At 40.8% G+C, this 19,270-nt stretch overlaps 1 protein-coding gene across 1 annotated transcript in view; it reads left to right on the top strand.

Moving 5' to 3' along the window:
* Positions 1–19,270, top strand: part of ADAMTSL3 (ADAMTS like 3) — a 2,358,716-nt gene that overhangs the window by 1,576,423 nt on the left and 763,023 nt on the right. The window contains exon 9 of the mRNA XM_086958228.1: positions 13,762–13,919. Within this exon, the coding sequence (XP_086814354.1) occupies positions 13,762–13,919 (158 nt within the window). The remainder of the gene's footprint in view (positions 1–13,761; positions 13,920–19,270) is intronic.

Below are 19,270 nucleotides of genomic sequence, written 5' to 3'. Positions count from 1 at the left end.
CGAACTCCGTTCCTTTTGCTCAAAACCCTGGAGTGGGGGATAGAGTAATTCCAAACACGAACCGGAGAGTCTTCTTGATTCAAGAAGCACACATGGGATTGGGTCTGAGGCACCAAGAGATCTTGAAATCTCTAATAGAATTACAATCACGATACTGGTGGCCAGGAATGAGCGTGCAAGTTTATAACTTTGCAATGGAGTATCAGGACTGCAATAGAGATCGCAATCATGAACCGGACCAGATATCTGACTCTAACACAGTAAGACCAACCCAGACACCTTTATTAGACAGCATTAGACTATCTACACGCAGGCGTCCGACCAGACAAATGCTGTCCCATAAATATTAAGACGAGATTGATTTGGATGTGGCCCCAGCGCTCGGCTGACGCCAGAACTGTTATAAAAGATTTGCGAGTCTTTATCGGCACATACGCAATTGGCATGCTACATTCTGACCAGGGTCCTGCGTTTAGCTCTCGGGCTTACAAGGAGGCCATGGCCAGCATGGGCATTGCATTGCGGTATTCTAGTCGATTCCATCCCGAGGGAAATGCGGTAGTGGCGAGAAAAAACCGTGACATAAAGCAATCTATAACAGCGAGGGTATTAGGTTCGGGTGACGGGTGGGTCAAACATCTAATAAGTGTCCAACGTAGTCTTAATAATCTGCCAAAAAATTCTCTAGGAGGTATCACTCCGTATGAACTTTTGTTTGGTACAAGAATGTTCATTCATGATCTCGATTGTCAGACTTCAGTGGTGAAACAAAAAACCTTTGATATCAAAGATCGTTTAGCTGTTTTACAGGACTTAAATGAAACAAGAAGAAGTCTAAGTAACACAAAGCTAAAACCAACGCCCACTGAAGAAAAACCACCTATCCCAGCAAGACCTGTCTGGATTCCAAAGATTAGGGATCTGGTCAGAGAAAAGATTGCGGTGAAGAAGGAATTTGGGCCTTCTTACAGAAAAGCAGTACCTGTCTTAGCTGTCAGCGGAACAAGATCAGTAGCACTACTGCCCCTTGCTGGTAAAAAGGAGAACCGAGTTGTATCAATCAACCTGGTAAAAACCACAATCATGTGACCAATAATAAGTAGTAGGCCCAGTGGACTCCCAAGAAATAGCAGAAGACCAAATCTTGCTACAATCCAAGAGGTTCAAACTGAGAGACTAATCACATTTGATAAACCTGCACTGAATAGAAAAGGACTATGCAACAAAGCCATGGAACTTGTGCCTCTTGAAACCCAAATTGCAACAGTTCGTCAAGAAACACCTGTCTACAATGATGTAGCATCTGAACATACATATCCAAAGATAAATGAAAATCCGGAAGCAATTCCATCAATTGACAGAACTGCATCTGGCTACCTTATCAACTTCGAAGACTTTTCTGATGATCCAAGTGAACATGGAAATAAGCCAGCAAATAAAACTTTCAAAAAGAAAATTACAGAGCTATTTCATCAACTCGGAGAAAGATATCTGATTTCACCATGGATTGAATTATGGATTGTGTTAGTCGTACTTTTCCTCCTTCTGTGGCTCATCTTGGTTTTAAGTTTGGGTAGATTTATTGATGGAAAATATAGTACAATGGACACAGCAAGTCAGAACATCAACTTGGTCCTGAAACCACACAGATCTTCTCACATCGAAAAACGAGAACTATCATCAGTGAACATCACAGCAAATCCTATACCTGGTGGTATAGCATGGGACAAAACTGATTACGAAATCTATGGCCCGATTGAACTCTTGAAATATCCACATCAATTCAAGATTTCTTTAAGTGACTTTGTATCACCTAGTACTTTCTCTGATGATTGGGACTTTGAAAATATTAATAATATGATGTCAGGTTTAGAAATGCCAGAAAAAATTTACAGAACATGATTATTTACAGGGTTCTTCGAATGATGAAGAAATGTATTGCTTCAATCACTTTGGGCATCATTATCTGCATAAATCTGCTAATCCTAGAAATGTTTTCAGTTATATCCAGTGGGAACATTGTCCAACTCCGCCAAAAGGCAGTTCGAATTTTTTTTATGAGAAATTCCCATACTTCTCAGGGTTTAATAACACTAATCCAGAAATGTTTTATTTCAAAATAATAAATAAGACAGGAATGAAAAACATGTTGACAAATACTAAACTGATTTATTATTATTATTGCATTTCTTTATTCGGTATTTCAAAGATAGAAATCCATAAAAGCAACATTATTCACATAAAATATAAAATACTTAGTCGTTTACACAATAAGAATTATATTTCCCTCAAAGTCATTAAAAGATGATCTCTACACTTTAAAAGGTAAAAACATTGTTCTATGGTTTCAGCATTCTCCGTCAGAGGTTTTTCCTATGCCTAAAAATACATTTCAGGAAATTAACCACATTATAGCAAATACAATCAGACTCTAAAAATTGGAGACGCAGCATAGCAGGACGGCACCGTTTGAGACCCCATTGCTTTAGCAGTCTTAGCAGCCAGATTTTGCAGTGAACCTGATAAAATTTGCAAAACAACACAGTGTGTATAGTAGTCTGTGGTGATATATCATCGCAGGGGCAAAGTCCAAGAGTTGGCTCCCAGTTGTTCCTCGTTGGAAAGGCTACTAAGCGATGAAAGAGATTTAATCTAAAACTAATTAATTCTGGAAAATTTTATGAAAAAATGTCTACATTTCGTTTTGAATTTTGGAAAAATAACATTGAGACAAAAACCATCTGGGGTACAAAAGAATGGCAGGTACAAGGTTTAGAATCATTATTTAGAGCCTGCATGATCCCAGAACAAATAATGTTCCTGAATGACACCATTCAACAGACAACCTGTCTTGGCCTAGCCAAGATAAAAGATTTAAACAACCCGTCTATACCAAAGCCTATGCCTGATAAAAAATAACACTACAGATGAGGGGTTAGACGTGTCCCATATTTTAAAACAAAACAGAACAATTCCTGATTGGAACAAATGGTTGATCTGGCCCACAGACACTAATAACTGTCATGATCGATTCCTGAACAAAACACAGGGGTTCAAATAGAACAGGCCTGACCCAAGATATTCCAGAGACAACATCCAGGGATAATTACAACATACAGTGTAGGAAAACTATGCCTCGGATGGCTACAGAAATCCACACTACCCAAAATTAAGCAACACTTAACTTTACTTAAAGAAGATGCTGACTTGCGAGATTTCTTACTGGGACCTCGCAAACAGCGTAAAAAACGTTTCATATACGCCGGTATATACGCAGCTTGCAATGAAGCTTGGAAAATAACACAAATTGAAACTGCAGAAAAAATACGAGAAATTGATCGTATTAATTTGGAAAAATCACTTTCTGTAGGGGACAATGGGATAACGACTGTCCTCCAGAATTTATTCACTGGACAGCATTGTTTCATCTGCTATTGATAGAATAGAACAGGATATGCTAATGTTACAACATGGTCAATCCCAATTGTGCTCTATTGTACAGCTACGTGCCATGGCGTCTAATCAACACAACATCCTTATTTTCTATCTTTAACCTTACTGATAATCAAATCTGGTTGGCACAAAAAGAAGCAGACTGTACGGTGCCGAGCATTGAAAAACTAGAAAAATTACCATTGACAATGTCAGAACGACCGGTCATTAAATGGATAATACATGGCACCATTACAATCCCGATAACAACTTTTCAGTTTCAATACTGCCAAAAGTATTTACCAGCAGGCCTGTATGAAAGGTTGGGTAAAGGATACATCTAGTCAACCTGGAATTTGCCTTATACACATAGATGTTATAGTGACGGGAAAAAAGAGATATTTCTTAGTGGTAACAGTTGTAAAAAATCACTAAGCGGTACACTTCTGTGTCAAGGTATTAACTTGCATGGAGCCTGCGAAGGTTCATCAAACAACCTTTCATGTCATCTGCACTGCACCCCTGCTACACAGATAGAGCCCTTTTTCAGACAACTTTCCAACGGTAGCTACGTTATAATAAATGATCACAGCTGTTGTGGCATGATGCCAGGAAAAGCCTATCTCGTGAGCGTTACTTCCAGGGTCATTTGTTGCATGCAAGTATTGTATCCAAACAGCAATCCCGACATGGATGCAGCAATATGGCCTTCTGTGAATATCTCTTCTATTCGAATTGATACTTTAAGCAGAATGAAGTCTATTCTTTTACAAACAACTTTGCCTTTAACCTCGTCCAAAGAGACGTATGATCTGCAAGTTGCAAGGACAGCGGCAGAGATACATACCCTATTATCGACAAATTGCCCTGTGCATTTCCTAGAAATGTTAAACCAAATCTTAAACATGTCAGATACCAGTGGCATCGCCCATGTATTTAAGACAATTGTTTCGGGACTGTTAGCACCCTTTGAAACAGTTCTGGGCATCTTCCCGAATTTTGTGCATTCTTTATTCGGTGGCCTGCCTCTGAATTTGGGACTCGTAGCAAAAATTTTATTTTTGTTCCTTCTGCTCCGAAATGGCAAACCAAGTCACAAACAAAACTCAGGCTACGATGGAAGAGACGATCCTAGCAATACGATACAGAGAACGTATCACTAAAGTCCTCGGATTGCCCCGGCTAAGAGATCTGAATACTACCTGGTTTCTTTCATTCAGACCAATCTGGCAAGATTGCATCTTACCTGTGCTTAGATGTCTGCTATGCGGAGAAGAATGCGTGTTGGATGTCTGTCTTACACTAACATCAGCAGTACCAATGGATATTCGATGCTTTACTTGGTTCTGTAACGGCTCATGCAACGTGTTGTCCCCAGCGGCTACCTATTCTGATGACGGCATTCGTTGAGACTTAAACATTACGATTAGGTGGCGGTGAAGTACGAGATGAAAGCGGCACCACACAGGTACAAACTTCGGTGACCATTGCTGATCTAAACACCGATGATGGCAATGCATCGCATGTATGCACTATTTCCGATTTTTCGGAGTTGGCCCAACTTTCACCTACTGTTCTAGACAAATTTTTTGCCGGCCTATCTGAGGTAATGTTCTCTCCTAACAACGGGAATAATATTTGAAATAGCGAGCACACAGCGTTCCCTGAACTCTGAATTCGGCCATCAGTTTTATATAAACAACACTACTGAAAACATTTGGAACTATTTTTTTTCCCCATGAAACAGAAATAATTTTTTCCAATTTCCAAAATATATACCTTTTTTTGGCACATGGTACTCTGCTTAAAGTAGAACTATTCTTAGAGAACAGAACTTCTATTTTTAGAGACTCTAGAGCCAATATTTTGAATCAGCCTCTAGCACATGTACAATATTGTATAGTTATGTGATGAAATGGTCTCGACCTTCTCTTCTGTATTAAGAGCCATTTCATAAATGTAACTTTCGTGATTCCTTCAGTGAAGATTATAATGCTCTTCAAAAAATGTTATCTGAATTATACCACTGCTTGAAAAACGTACAGTATAATACTCATTTTCGTGTATCTATACCATTTCAAATGCATTTTTTGTATTTTGGGGCGGGCTGGAAAATACATGCATACTTATATGTTTATATATTGCTTAGTATTTAGGAATGATGGACATTATACGTGGAGTGGGTGTTGTGAACGTATCTAGGACCCTAATTAAATATTCCTGATTCATGCCCTTATGTGGTTATAACAAATCATATCAGGCATAAGAATCATATCCATATTTAGTCATAGACAATGCAGTCCAAATACGGCAAGGTTACTTCCCTAGACTCCTAGAAAGTCCAACGCGTTCTTTAAACAAACCAAGCCTCCAGCAGCCCGGGAATTCCCCCTGCTTCTGTTTTGATTTGTCCTAGAACTCCTGAGAGTCCTGAAAGGACTGCCAGTTCTTAGTGACAGTTCTTTGTGACGTCTTATGTCCAACCTTACGTCAAACTCGGCACCTTCCAGGTATAAATATACCAGCATTTGCCTTAAGCAAACACACGGTGGTTTGGAGCAGAGCAGCTATCTACTTACCCAAAGCCCAGCTGATGCGAGTGCCGAAGGAAGCCGAGCCTCCTATTTGACGCACTGAGAGAGACGCTGTCTTTTCTCCTGCCGAGAAATCCAGCTCCAGTGTTTCCAGTCACCCTTGCGGGTTGCTGGGAGATCGAGTCCTGAGAAAGAGATACAAGACCTCCTTCATTCTAAAACTCCTTCATGCTGCAATTTCATGAATGTGGAAAACCAAAGAAAGGAATGATTGAAAAATTAACCAAGTGAAATTATACTGATGTTGATCAAGAATACAAATTGGATGAACCCGCTTCCCTAATGGGAACCAAGCAGTGCAACTTAGGACGCTTCGCCAGGGGGGAGCATCATCTTCAAGAATTCCCAGATTTTTTTTAAACAAGCAGGTTTGACATATTTATACAATTTAGAGAAGACTCATATAACGACTCTATTAATGGCCCTAGAGAGGTTTCGGACCATACTGCAGCCAAAGGGGGGACCACGTGGTCCTCAGCTTCCAACAAGTTGTTATACCATACTGAGATTTCCTTCTTAATTGGGAGGGTAGATTGCCACAACCCTTCGATCTCTCCATTCCCACTGACCTCCCCTTTTTCTGCATCGTACCATGAGACTAACTGTAAATATTTAAATCTTGAGAAGCCTGGCCCAATCTTTGCTCTTAAGTATTCCCATGGGTGAATCCCTCCAGAATCTATGAGCTCGGCCCATTTGATGATGCCTGCCCGTCTCATGGGCAGTGTAAGGCTATCTTTTAGACAGCCCGGTGTTCCTGGTGAATCCCAGATAGGGGCACTACCCGAATAGTATCCTATGCCCCAACTACATCTGAGCGAATACCATAACTCCAGGGCTGCCCTCAAGACCTTCAGGCGCACTCGCTTGAAGAATTTCGGAGATCCAAACTTATATAGAAAAGCCTCACCTTCTCCTCCACCCTCCGCTCTTGCCATTTCACCAAGCAGCCTGCCCCACTCCGACTCATCTGGTTTAACAAGTAGCATCCGTATGCTTTTAAACTGGAATGCTGCTGCATATAGCCTGACATCAGGAAGGGCCAGCCCGCCTTTCTTCAGTCTGCGTCTGATCTTTTTCCACGCCAGCCGGACCCCCTTTTCCCCCCTACACAAAGATCCCAATTTTACTCTGTGCCCTACTTAGGCTTTTCTTTGTGAATGTTAATGGTATGGAGGAGAATAAGTAAGACAACTTGGGCAGAATGACCATCTTTACCAAATTCGTTTTTCCATGGATAGTCAAGGGGAGGTTCCTCCATCTGCTAAAAAGGACATCTATTTCCTTAATATCCCTGTTAAGGTTAAGCTCAGGTATCTTCTCCAAGTCCTTGACTATATAAATCCCCAAATATCTCAACTCTGCACTAACTCTTCCCGACCACTCCAGGTTCCAGCACATCACCTCTGTCTTGGTTTTGTTGACTAAATATCCAGATAAGGCCCCAAATTCACACATAAGCTCTTCTACCTTCGGAATCGTTGCCTCAGGGTCAAGGTATACAATATTAGGTCATCGGCGTAAAGGGCGATTTTGGAACTGTATTGTTCAGATCTAAAAGGGTAAATAAAAAAAAACACTTCTTTTTTATTAACAGACTCTATTACACCCCCGCTAGGGTCGCCAAGTTTGCTCCGGAACCACCCCCTAAATGTCCAAGATGTCTGTCACCTCTGGCCAACGATTTACATGTTTTCCTAGAGTGTCCAGTACTGGCAAAATTCTGGGTAGAGGTGGGTGACAATATCCGCAATATCCTCAACACCACTTTAGATATCAATATGTCCTTGGTGTTTTTTGGAGATGATGGTCGATTTAGTCAGACCCTCTCTCAGAAAAACAGAGGCTTATTAATTTATCTGATACTGTTGGCTCGAAGGGAAATTTGTAAGAGGTGGAAAGACCCACTACCACCACAGAGGGAGGATTGGCTTAAGGCATCATTCTCCATGGCTCGTCTGGACTATGAGGGTACGGAAGATAAGCTATCAAACATCTGGCACCTCTTTGTGAGCTGGGGCCAAAGCCTAAGATTAATATAATTGGTCTAATGATTACACCAGGCTCCCTCACAAAAAAGGGACCGGTCGGACGACCCAAGCAAGTGTGGTAAGCCGGAGGGGCCAGAGATCGAAAAACTGACTTCATAAGACTCGCAGAGGCTTAACAGGTGTGATGAGGACCAAAAAATTTAATTAAAAAAAAGAATTCCCAGATTTACTATTACTGGTAAATCTGAGAATGCATCAAAACACTACATTCATTCACAAAAGCGAAACCTGTTTAGCGCTGAATATGTTTATATTGACTAAACCACTGTATTAATCTGCTGTTCCTTTCTCTGGGTTCCTATTTTCTGATAGAAAACAGTGTTCTAGTAATATGTAAACTCTCAGTAGGGTTAGCTCAGTAAATCAGCGTATAAATATTGGTTATGTAATAGCTTTATTAAGGGACAGTGGGACATTTCTGTGAAGTTTCCGCCTTTCATTGGGATGAACATACATACACAATGCTCTTGACTCTTCAGAACGTCTCCCTTCAAAGGGATTAAGAAGCATGAACTTGGGAGGTGATAAGAGAGATCGGACAGTGCCGGTGAGCTTTTCCACAAGGATATGATTAATAAAGTAAAAAGAAAATTCTTATAAAGTTTCCACCCAATTGTGAAAGCTGTAGTCCGGAGCCAGCACATTGCATTCCCTGCTGATCGTCCATGCTGTGATGGGTTTCTGGAGGGGAGCCTGGCAGAATGATGTGTTTGTGAGTTCCCAACACAGGGCCCAGTGAGTCTCCTGGTGTATTTGCTGGTGGGCCTTTTAAGCATTCCATTCTGGAACACAGACCCTCCCTTTTTACGCTCCTCCTGGGCCAAGATGCAGACCAGTGCTAGAAAGATAACCTCTGAAACCTTGATTTATCAGGTGTTCTCGTGCTCTTTGTTTATGCCAAAATCCTTGATAAACACAGCTCTATTATGAGTCAGGTATTTTATTTTAAAAAAAAAGTACAAGTATATGTTGAAGTAGTTGGCAGCCAAGTATAATGTGTAGCAACAAAATGCCTTACAGTAAGTAATTTGGGACATAAAATTCCAGCATATTTGAAACCAAAATCCAATTTAACAACACCACTGAAAACGCGTTTATCTCTGTTTAAGGTTCTTGCTGTAATAGACAATAATTCACACCCTTTCTCTACGATTTGCACGAGTCAGTTGAACACTGTATACTTAATGTAGCTCATTACACTGTGCATTATTACTTGTTTCTGGGATAGTCACTTCGGGACATATTGACAAGCCCCTTGCACTGCCGGGGTGGGTGTTCCCACCCAACACCTATGGTTTCTGTCGCATTCCCAGGTTTACAACGTTCCATAAACCTGGGAACGCCTCCCCAGGAAGGTGTCCTTTCCTGCACAAAAACAAGTTCCCCTAAAACCCAGACACATTTGCACCATGGTGCAAGGGTGCCTGCTTTGGTGCAGCGCAAGCTGATTATGCGCCAGTGCAGGGGAAAGCACAGGGAGGCAACATATCATTGTAAATTTGATGCATCCCTGTGCTTTGAAACGGACCCAGTGTGGCGCAGCCATGGCTTGGGGTGCAGCGCTGAGTCACTTTCTTGTAGAAAAGGCCCTTTGTTTTTGGGTCTAGAAATGTGGTGCAACTCGCTGCTGTAGGTAGTATGTCTACTTGAATTAGCACTGTATTGTTCTAAAGTTAGCTTGCCGAGCTTACATAGTTCAGTATGAAGGAATGGATACAAAATGTTATTCTTTGTCTTTGTTTATCATCTTACACCACGATTCATTGTGACAGCTGTTAGTATGATACCTTAAAGACACGCTTCAGTACGTCTGTTATGAGACACACTAGTAATGCTGATTGCTGGACACACAATAATTCCTATAGTTCCACTGACATCTGCTTTTTAACAAAGTAGCAGTGACAACATGGCTGAACCTCCTCTGAAAACAATGGTGTCGCTAAAGAAACAGGAAGACAGAAGCTAATATTTGTACAGGTGGTGGGGGTGAGATAATTGAACACATGAACTCGAACCTCTTCGAGCAGACATTGAAATGTCGTAAATGGTTACGTCTATGCCTGATGTCTGGCCTTCCTTTCACCTCTCCTGCCAGATAAGGTGATACGTTTACTCTTCATTATCTATGATCAATATGCCATCTCGGAACAAGTTTACACCAATATAAATTCATAAAATGCATCTCTGCATACATATTGTAATGGTAACATTGTATTTACTTCGCAGCACAATTGTTAAAAGAAAATCAGCACAATCAATAACATTTCACTTCAAAATCAAAAATCTCCACATCGTAAACCACAAAAGAAACATTTCAATTGGCATTTTCTGCACATGTTTTAAAAAGGAGCCAATCAAGCTTACTGCGTAAGAAAGGTTAACTAATTTATATTTTGTTAAGCAATGAACGGAGAACCTGCCCGCCAGACGACAACAATAGTGTGTAATCTCATAAATGATGCAGTACATCATGCTTTATATTTACTAGCAAACGAACATTTTTTGCAGGTATTAATTGCAGGCATCAGACCCTTAATCTGCCACCCCAAATTGTCACTCTTAAATTTAACAAGGACAGTTGCATTTCTCCTTTAAATGAGGAAAACATCCAATCACTTGGCAAACTCAGGAAAGGAAATACTGACTTGTTCTCAATCAAAATGCCAAATCACTGTGGCTACTGCATATCCCTCAAAGGGATTTTAAAGTAGCTATAGAAAACTTTCTTTGTTTTAAGACAGCCCGGCCCAGGCAAGCGTGCCAATGTTTAGGCATTTGAAATATATAGGAGACAACATATTTCGTGCTTAAAAGTTTCTCAGGGACTATATGAATCGAAAATTATGTGACTAGGCTATAATGTTCTAAAATGAGTATTCTAAATCTAATCTCACTGCTTGAAACTTTAAGCAGAAGGAAAGAAAAAAGGGTTATTTTAAGCAACAACACTTGATTTTCCTTCAGTCAACTCTATTGTCTCGAGGTATTAGTTCCTAATTTACTGTCCACAGGGTAACCCGATAATCAAAATGGATTGAAGATTTTGATAGATAAGTGTGACCCATTGCTTCTCAACAATTAGAAAATTGATCCGATGTGTTCAAAATTTGAATCGAACATCCGCTAAATATTTTTTCAGGTCCTTCGTGCAGAAATTAATATAGAGAAAAAAGCAGTTCACTTGTACTGCATCTCTAACCATCAACCACAACAGGCATTCTACAGTGTTTGTTTGAAAACTTCAGCGGGGCTTTTGATATCAATATTACATCAGTCGCTGGTTCGCCCCTTTTAATAATCAACATAGTTGAATTACAGTAATTTTGGAGGTCAATTATCTTCTGCAGGAGGCTAATTGGTCTATTATTCTTTATTACAAGGTAGTATCGTAAAGTAGACATGGAATATGAGTGGGCCCTTTTTTAGGCGAAATTGATTGACTATTTGGAAAGTCAGCCACATACAGCCCAAACTAGCATTTAGAACGTTGTTATTCAGAATATGGTTGAAAAGATTTTCCTTTTAAATCCTTTTCCTGGACCAGGCTATCGATGTAAAGCTCCTCAGTAATTCCATGTGGACCAAATCAAACACTGGCTGCAAATCCACTGCAAAATAATGATCCTTATTGAATGAATTTCACCAAAGCTTCTTCCATCATAGGGAACTATGCCAATCTCAAGGGACCAGGCTGTTAGACCCTGTGGCATCAATGTGGCATATACATTTGGCTATGGAGTGCACAAGAGATAGCTCAATGGAACAGCTGTATATTCCTTTTTTGTGTAAAGGTTTATTTACATCTGTACATGCATATTAAGTTCCTCATAAATTACGCCATTGAACCCATCCCCATACTCGCAGTTCAGGAATAACAATTCTGACATGATCACTCCAGCTGCCTTTGCTGCAGTCGTTTTGCTTTCTTCGAAAGTTTCCTGCATATGTCCCAATATTGCCAGTTGAACGTTGATCATCAAATTCAGTTTACATATTTGAGACGTCTCTTCGGACACATCCTACCCAACTTCTTCCAGTAAGGGACAAAACACTAATGTGTAATTTTAGCTGGACGACACGTTTTAGTAAATAGTCAAGGAGCATTATAAATAAAGAAGATGTAATAGTATTGTATCAGACCAATAATATTTAGCACACAAGGCCAGTGAATAATTCACAGAATGAAATAAGATGATGTGATGAGTACATCTAACACTATTTCCAAGAGAAAATCATAGCCAAGAAAGGGCAATCTGTTCTGGCAATAGTACGATGTCTTCTCATTTTAAATAGCCACCATAAAGTGATTGCGCCTATAACTAATCATTTTTGGAGCTTACATTCCTCGGCATAGTATTCTGTCTTCTTCTAGCTTGTAACTCGGTTGTGTCATAGTATCTTCATGGTGAAGTCTATTGGATTGAAGTTTAGTAGTTGAGACTCAAACCACGCCATAGTGTTGCAACTCAAGAGGCTGAAATACACAATGTAGGTTATATATAAACTCGTATAGAAGGGCTGTGTCCTGTTTTGTGCCTTCTACTCTGCTTTTCTATTACATTGCCTTTCATTTTGTTTATTGTTTTTCATGCTTTCTCAAACTGTTTCCTTTCCCACCATTACTGCTGTCTTCTCTCCTTGGCCTGGACCCCTTTCATACCGCTCCCCGTCTGTCCCCGCTATAACCTTCCCTGGTCCACATAAATTCCTGTTCCTGGTTAGTATCCATATTGTCCCCTTCTCCTTTCCTAGTTTGCCTGAAAACTGTTCCTCTTCCTGACGTTCCTGCACATTGTCTCCCTTCCCACCCACTGCCCTTCCCTTCTTCTGCACTCCACTTCCTCCCTAGCACCATTTCCTCTTCACTGCATTCTGTTTTCTTTGCCTTTCCACTGCACCTCTGAGAGTCCTCACGTGTGTTAGGTCTGGTGTTAACCAAGACCTGCTGGTGTTACTAAATGATGTAATGTGATTAGTTGTAGGAGCTATCAGCCATCCCTCTTCATTTATTGATCTGTTGTTGGTATGTCATTCACATTTAATTCGGCCCACCTCAGCCTGTGGCTAACTTCACTGTGAGTCAGTGCTGGTCTTCTGCTCTTTCACATGGAGCACATCCACCCAAAGTAGTTACCTTCACTACCAAGAACTGCTATGGCAAAGTGTGCATTGTGAGGCTAGAATATTTTTTTGCTTTTGGCCATTCTTTACTTTCTACATTAGCAACGATCTGACAAGCTATAAAAACCATGACACAACGAAACAAGCATCGGAAAAGTCAAATGGCTGGCTGCCAGCCCCAGACCGTTTGGTTTTGCCAGTGCTTGTTTGTATGAGAGTCCACAATGCAATAGAATTTTACAGGAACCAAGAGGCTGACGTCTGTGCCATTTAATAAGTTTAGTTTCCATGAAATCTAAATAATGAATGACCATCGCAGATAGAGCATATAAAACACAGGACGTTTTAATCCACACTCTTGAAAATTTCAAATTGGCCTATGGGATTGTAGGCATAATTCGACCATCTATAGGAAAATAACTGTTGTCTGTTGTAGAACAGAAGAAGTTATGCATCTCAATCTCAAGGAGGCAGCCGCTTCCTCTCCTTGACAAATGTCAGGGTCATTCTTTAAATGCCACCTATTCTTTGCCTAATTGCCCTGTTGTTTCTTTTCATTTTAGTTATTGAATCGAAAACCTTGCAGGGTGAAAAAGGAGAGCACAGCTTCAGCACTCCTGGAGTCTATGTTATCGAAAACACCACCCTGGAATTTCTGAAAAGCTCAGAACGAGAAACTATTAAGATCCCGGGACCCATAGGAGCAGATTTCATTATGAAGGTAGAATTTTTTTTAAAAGGTGTTATTAAATATCTGGACAAAGGAATTGAGGGATGTTGCTTAATTGAAGCTGAAAAAAACAAGATTATTTCTAAAAGAAATTCATTTCCATACCCTCCTATTTTCATTGTTCTTCAAAGAGCTTATGTTTGGTCTTCGAGGCAGCTTTAAATGTCTCAGCGAACTATTTTTTTTTCTCCAAAAGGTTTATACATGCAATTTTGGCAGTGGACTTCGACCATTGGTTTTTTACATTGTCATTTACTTTTTGCTTCCATACACGACATACTAAAGCATGTGCCAGCGGGTCAGGCCTCGTTACTCAATGGCTCCCTTTACTTTGAGTGACTGCAGAAGGCCTGTGTGTATTTTTCACATCTGTCCAAAGGTATTTGCTTTCTCTTCACTGACAAAGCAAGTGCAAAGTGTACTTTTTCATAACATTTACTTTTTATATTAACATTAATTACTAGTTATTTATCTTGCCTGTTCTGTAGGTGCGAGCTGCTATTATAAGAGTTTAAGGGCCATATAATCTCCCTACCATATGCTTGGTTAGGCAGTGATTTAAACTTGTCACCTTCACAAGCAATAGTAATATTAAACATAAGTGTAACTGTGAGAAACTGGATTGTTGATTGTTAGTTGAGGCAACAGACAAAATCCTTGTCAGAGTGAACCACAAAAAAGTCACAAAATTAACCTGTGCTCAACCGTCTGGTAGCTTGATACAGAGCAGTCTGGCTTAATTCAGAGGCAAAGTGTAAAGTATTTATGCAACACTTCAAATAGTAATAATGTGGAAAACAGCACACAAAAATCCTCCCACGACAAGTTAGAAAAGTAGAGTCATTTTTAATAAATAAAACAAGGCTATAACAACAAATAATCAACCAGTAGAACTGTAAATATGCAATTTTGAAGATTTCAATCACAATAGCACCAATGAAAGCGCCAATTGTGGTTATCTGGTCCTGCCAGACCAGGACAAAGTCACAATTTTATGATGGTGGCAAGGCTGTGGTGCAAGGGTCCAGCATCATCGTCGAGGATCCTGTCAACGAGGTTTTGCAATATGAAGTTCGGCATCGAGAATGCGTTGTGCAGTCAGGGCGAAAGGCTGCAATGCAGAGTCCGTTAAAGTAATTAAAGCTGCCGTCGATGAGGGATGTGAGGGTCTGCACTGACGATGTACCATACAGCGGCGGTTCTGACGGGCTGCAAAGTGATGCAGGACTTTGTGAGGGGTTTGATCCATGCAGCAGTGGTGATGCATTGGTTCTGCTCAGGATTGGGTCATGCAGCAGGGTGGATGTATCCGGTCCGCTGGTTCCACAGAGGCTGGCAAAACACCGTAGGTCAACTTCTAAGGGTCCAGGACCGGGTGACACCACTTGACAGGGTACATTTACAGGTGGCAGAGTCCAGGTACTTGGCTCGAGGTTGTTGGAGGCTTCTGTCCCTGAGGCTCTAGTTAGGAGGCCAGCCTAGTAACCCTTGGAGTCACTTTGGGGTCCTGGGTTCAGCAGAGGCAGGTTCAGTCCTTCTCACGTAGGCAAAAGGTCAGTAGGTCAGCAGGGCAATAATTCTTCACAGCAGCAGTACAGCAGAGTGGCAGTTCTTTCAGCAGCACAGTAGTCCTTCTTCCAGGCAGAGTATCCACAGGTCTGGAAGTGTACACAAGAGTTGGTGTCTGATGTCTACTTTTAATACCCATTTGTTCTGTTTAAGTGGGGGAAAGCCTTTAGAGTCATGCTTTTCAAGTGCACAGGTGCCTTCCCTTCCTAGCCTTGGCTCCAAACTAACTACAGGGGGTATGTAGCCCTTTGTGTGGAGGCAGGAATCTTACAAGTGTAAGTAGGACTGTGCCCACCTCCTCCATCTCATCTTGTGAGCGATGGCCCATGCAGGCACACCTAAGCTTCCTATGGTGTGTGGCTGTCTAGCAGGAATAATCAAAGCCCAACTATCATCTGCACCCAGTCATGTGACCCAGAGACAGGCTGAGGGTATCAAATGGCTAAGGTAGGAAAATGCCAACTTTTAAAAAATATTATTAAATAAATACAAAAGGACAACCCAGCATTCCCTTGTGTGCTTGGGTATTTGAAGTCAGGTAGGTAAGGATGCCAACAAGGGTTTTTGTTCAAACAACACATTAACAAATGAATGAATTGACCTTTAGATGTCTTAGAAGTACACCACAACATAATTGAAAGTTGTACAATACTGTTTAAATTGGGAAAATACATTTCAAGATGAAGGTGTACATATTTTTTTCAAATTGTATATAGAAACTCAAACTTGAAATTACAGACTTTCAAAATATCAGTCTCGTAATACATTGAGAGTGATCATTGCAGTACTTTTCAAGTTAGTATGCCACTTGTCAATGTATTTCAAGCCCACTTTCTGAATATATAGTTAGAGTCTGTCTCATAATCATGAAAAGTTAAGTATATCAAGGTTACTGTGAACACAATATTATTAATGTGATAATTTGAAAAGAAAGTGAATGGTAGTGAAATATTTTCAGTGCCTCCATTAGAAAGTATATAGTGGTAATATCACTATATACTATCTAGTGGAACAATAAAAAATATTTTGGTGTAAGCATTACACCTTTTGTTTAATGACCCATCTTATTTGAATCTGTAATTCATTCACATTTTTCAATTACTTTTAGATCATTACATTGCGTGACACTTCAATAGGGCACTCAACCAGTCCAAGTCATTATCAGGTTTACCTTATAGTAAGCATATATTCTAGGTAATACATATCTAGGAGATGGCAATAGATTACATTTAGTGAAGATCTTCACTACCATTCACTTTCTTTTCAAATTATCACAATAATAAACTTTATTTCTTTCACAATAACCTTGGAACACTTGATTTTTCAAGGTTATTGAATTAGTAAGCTGGTGGTGTTGTTCTAACCTCATGTTTCTTGAAGCATATTTAGCTCACTCCACCCCAGGCATATGTTTTTAAAATTTGATTGTATTAGTCATTTTGCTTAATATGTTATCTTATGTTATAGTAATTTATGACATGCACAGCTATCAGAGTGATGAAAAGCAGAAATAGGATACAGGTTAATTAAAAAGGAAGCTCTTCAATCTTTTTTTGAAGATCTTTGGCTCCTAAAGGCAACATAAATTAAGTGGAAGTTGGTTCCAGGCCCCCACCACCATATATACAAAAGGGAGCTGCCACCCATCCTTTTTCATCAGAACCTGGGGGTACCAGCCAACAGCAATGTGGAAGTGTGAAGTTGCCTGGAGGGGTATAAAACTGGAATGCTTTCTCAGATCCAACCACGAGCCCATGGAGGACCGCATGTGCGATTAACAGGGACTTGAATTTCACCCTTTCTTTCACCGGTAACCAGTGCAGGTTAAAAAGGTGCCGCCTGACGCTGACCCTCTTAGAGAGGCTAAGAAGAGTAACTACCTGAAGCTTGTTCAAAAGAAAGCCAGGGAGACCAATATGCAGTGCATTGGCATAGTTGATGCTCGAGGTGATAAGCACTCGAGTAACTGTTTCCCTTGCGGAAAGCGGGAGGATTGGCAGGAATTTTTTTAGTGCTTTAAAGATGCCAAAGCACATTACAGACAACTTGTTAATTTGTGGCCCAAAGCACAGCTTTTCATCTAACCAAATCCTTAAGTTCTTCGCCGGTTGATTTTGTGGTGTAGGCCGAGGAGACCCATCTAGCCAAAAAGAATGCCAGAACTGAGGGAGGAAGTTACCAAAGAAAATAATCTCGGTTTTATCCTCGTTACATTTCAGCTGCGCAGAAGTGAGCCAGTGAAATACTGCTGTAAGGCATGTTTTAACATGGGAAATGGATGACTTATTATTATTCCAAGTGAATAGGAGTTGAGTGTCATCGGCATATGAGATGACTATAACACCCAAGTCCTCTGCCATACGAATGAGGAGAGCCACATAGATGTTGCACAGCAGAGGGCTCAAGACCAAACCTTGTGGAACCCATGTCAATAGATTCTGGGTGTTGTCTGTAAAGGGAGGGATGCAGACTTTCTGAGTTCGTCACTCAAGGAAGGATTATAACCACTTCCATACGTGCCCTATTACGCCAATATCCTGAAGACGGGCCAGGAGCAGGGCGTTCGGCATGGTATCAAACGCTGCCAGCAGATCCAGGAGGACCAGAGCCGCCCTGCCCCCTGCATCTAAAGTTTCATGAATGGCCTCAGAAATTTCCAATAAAGCAGATTCTGTGCTATAAGAGGCTCTGAAACCTGATTGGGCCACTTAGAGAAGATCATGTTGTTCCACAAAATCAGGCAACTGTTTGTTGCCTTGTTTCTCACAAAGCCTAGCCACAGCTGGAAGAAGAGAAATATGGGGATAACTGGAAGGAAGATTGGGCTCCAGTGTGGGTTTTTTAAGTAAGGGGACAATCATCGCCTGTTTCCAGGTGGGAGGGATATGGGCTGATGTTAAGGATATGTTGATTAGAGTGTTCATCACCGGATTAATCCCTTCAGAAGCGCCGGTCAGCAGTTTTACTGGGGACAGATCAGAAGGCGAGCCTGATTGAAGGTGTTAAGAACTGTGAGTGAGTCCCATACCGGTATAGGTTCAAAGGCTGTAAGTTTGGCAGAGGTTCACTTTCAGGGGGTACATCATCTTCATGAAATTATGCAGCCCTGGCCTGAAGGTGGTCTCACAGATGCACAACAACCAAGACTGAGACATTGACTCATAACCCAACTTTTCCTTTAGTGATTGTTAAACTAAATTCAGAATGTAGTGAGTGTTGGACTTGGCATCTTTCGTGTGGTTCCCCTGACTTTTTGCCTTTACCTCCTGTATTTTTTATGCTGTGCTGGAATTCATGTTTGCTAACTAATAAGATTTGGGCACTTTACCACTGCTGATCAGTTTCAAAGTGCAAATGGTCCCTGTGTAAACTGTTATTGCAATTGGTTCTCCCTGTTTAGCATATTTGATTTACTGGTAAGTCCCTAGTAAAGTGCACCGAATCTGCCAAGGCCTGTAAATCAAATGCTACTAGTGGGCCTGTAGCACTGCTTTGCCACCCACCTAAGTAGTCCTGCAAATGTAACTCCGATCTGCCACTGCAGTGTCTGCGTGTATAGTTTTGAACTGCCATATCAACCTGGCAAGTGCACCCATTTGCCAGGCCCTAACCTTCCCTTTTATTTCACATTAAACACCCCTCAGGTAGGCCCAAGGTACCCTAATAAGCAGGGTGCAGTGTATATGAAAGGTAGGATGTGTTCTCATAGTTAAATTCTGCCAATTACATTTTTCACTATTGACAGACTATCTGGCCCATAGGATTACATGGGA

This window comes from Lissotriton vulgaris, chromosome 2_1, assembly GCF_964263255.1.
Source record: "Lissotriton vulgaris chromosome 2_1, aLisVul1.2, whole genome shotgun sequence".
Classification (NCBI taxonomy): domain Eukaryota; kingdom Metazoa; phylum Chordata; class Amphibia; order Caudata; family Salamandridae; genus Lissotriton; species Lissotriton vulgaris.
The sequence above is the reverse complement of the archived record's forward strand: the minus strand, read 5'-3'. Positions and strand labels throughout refer to the sequence as shown.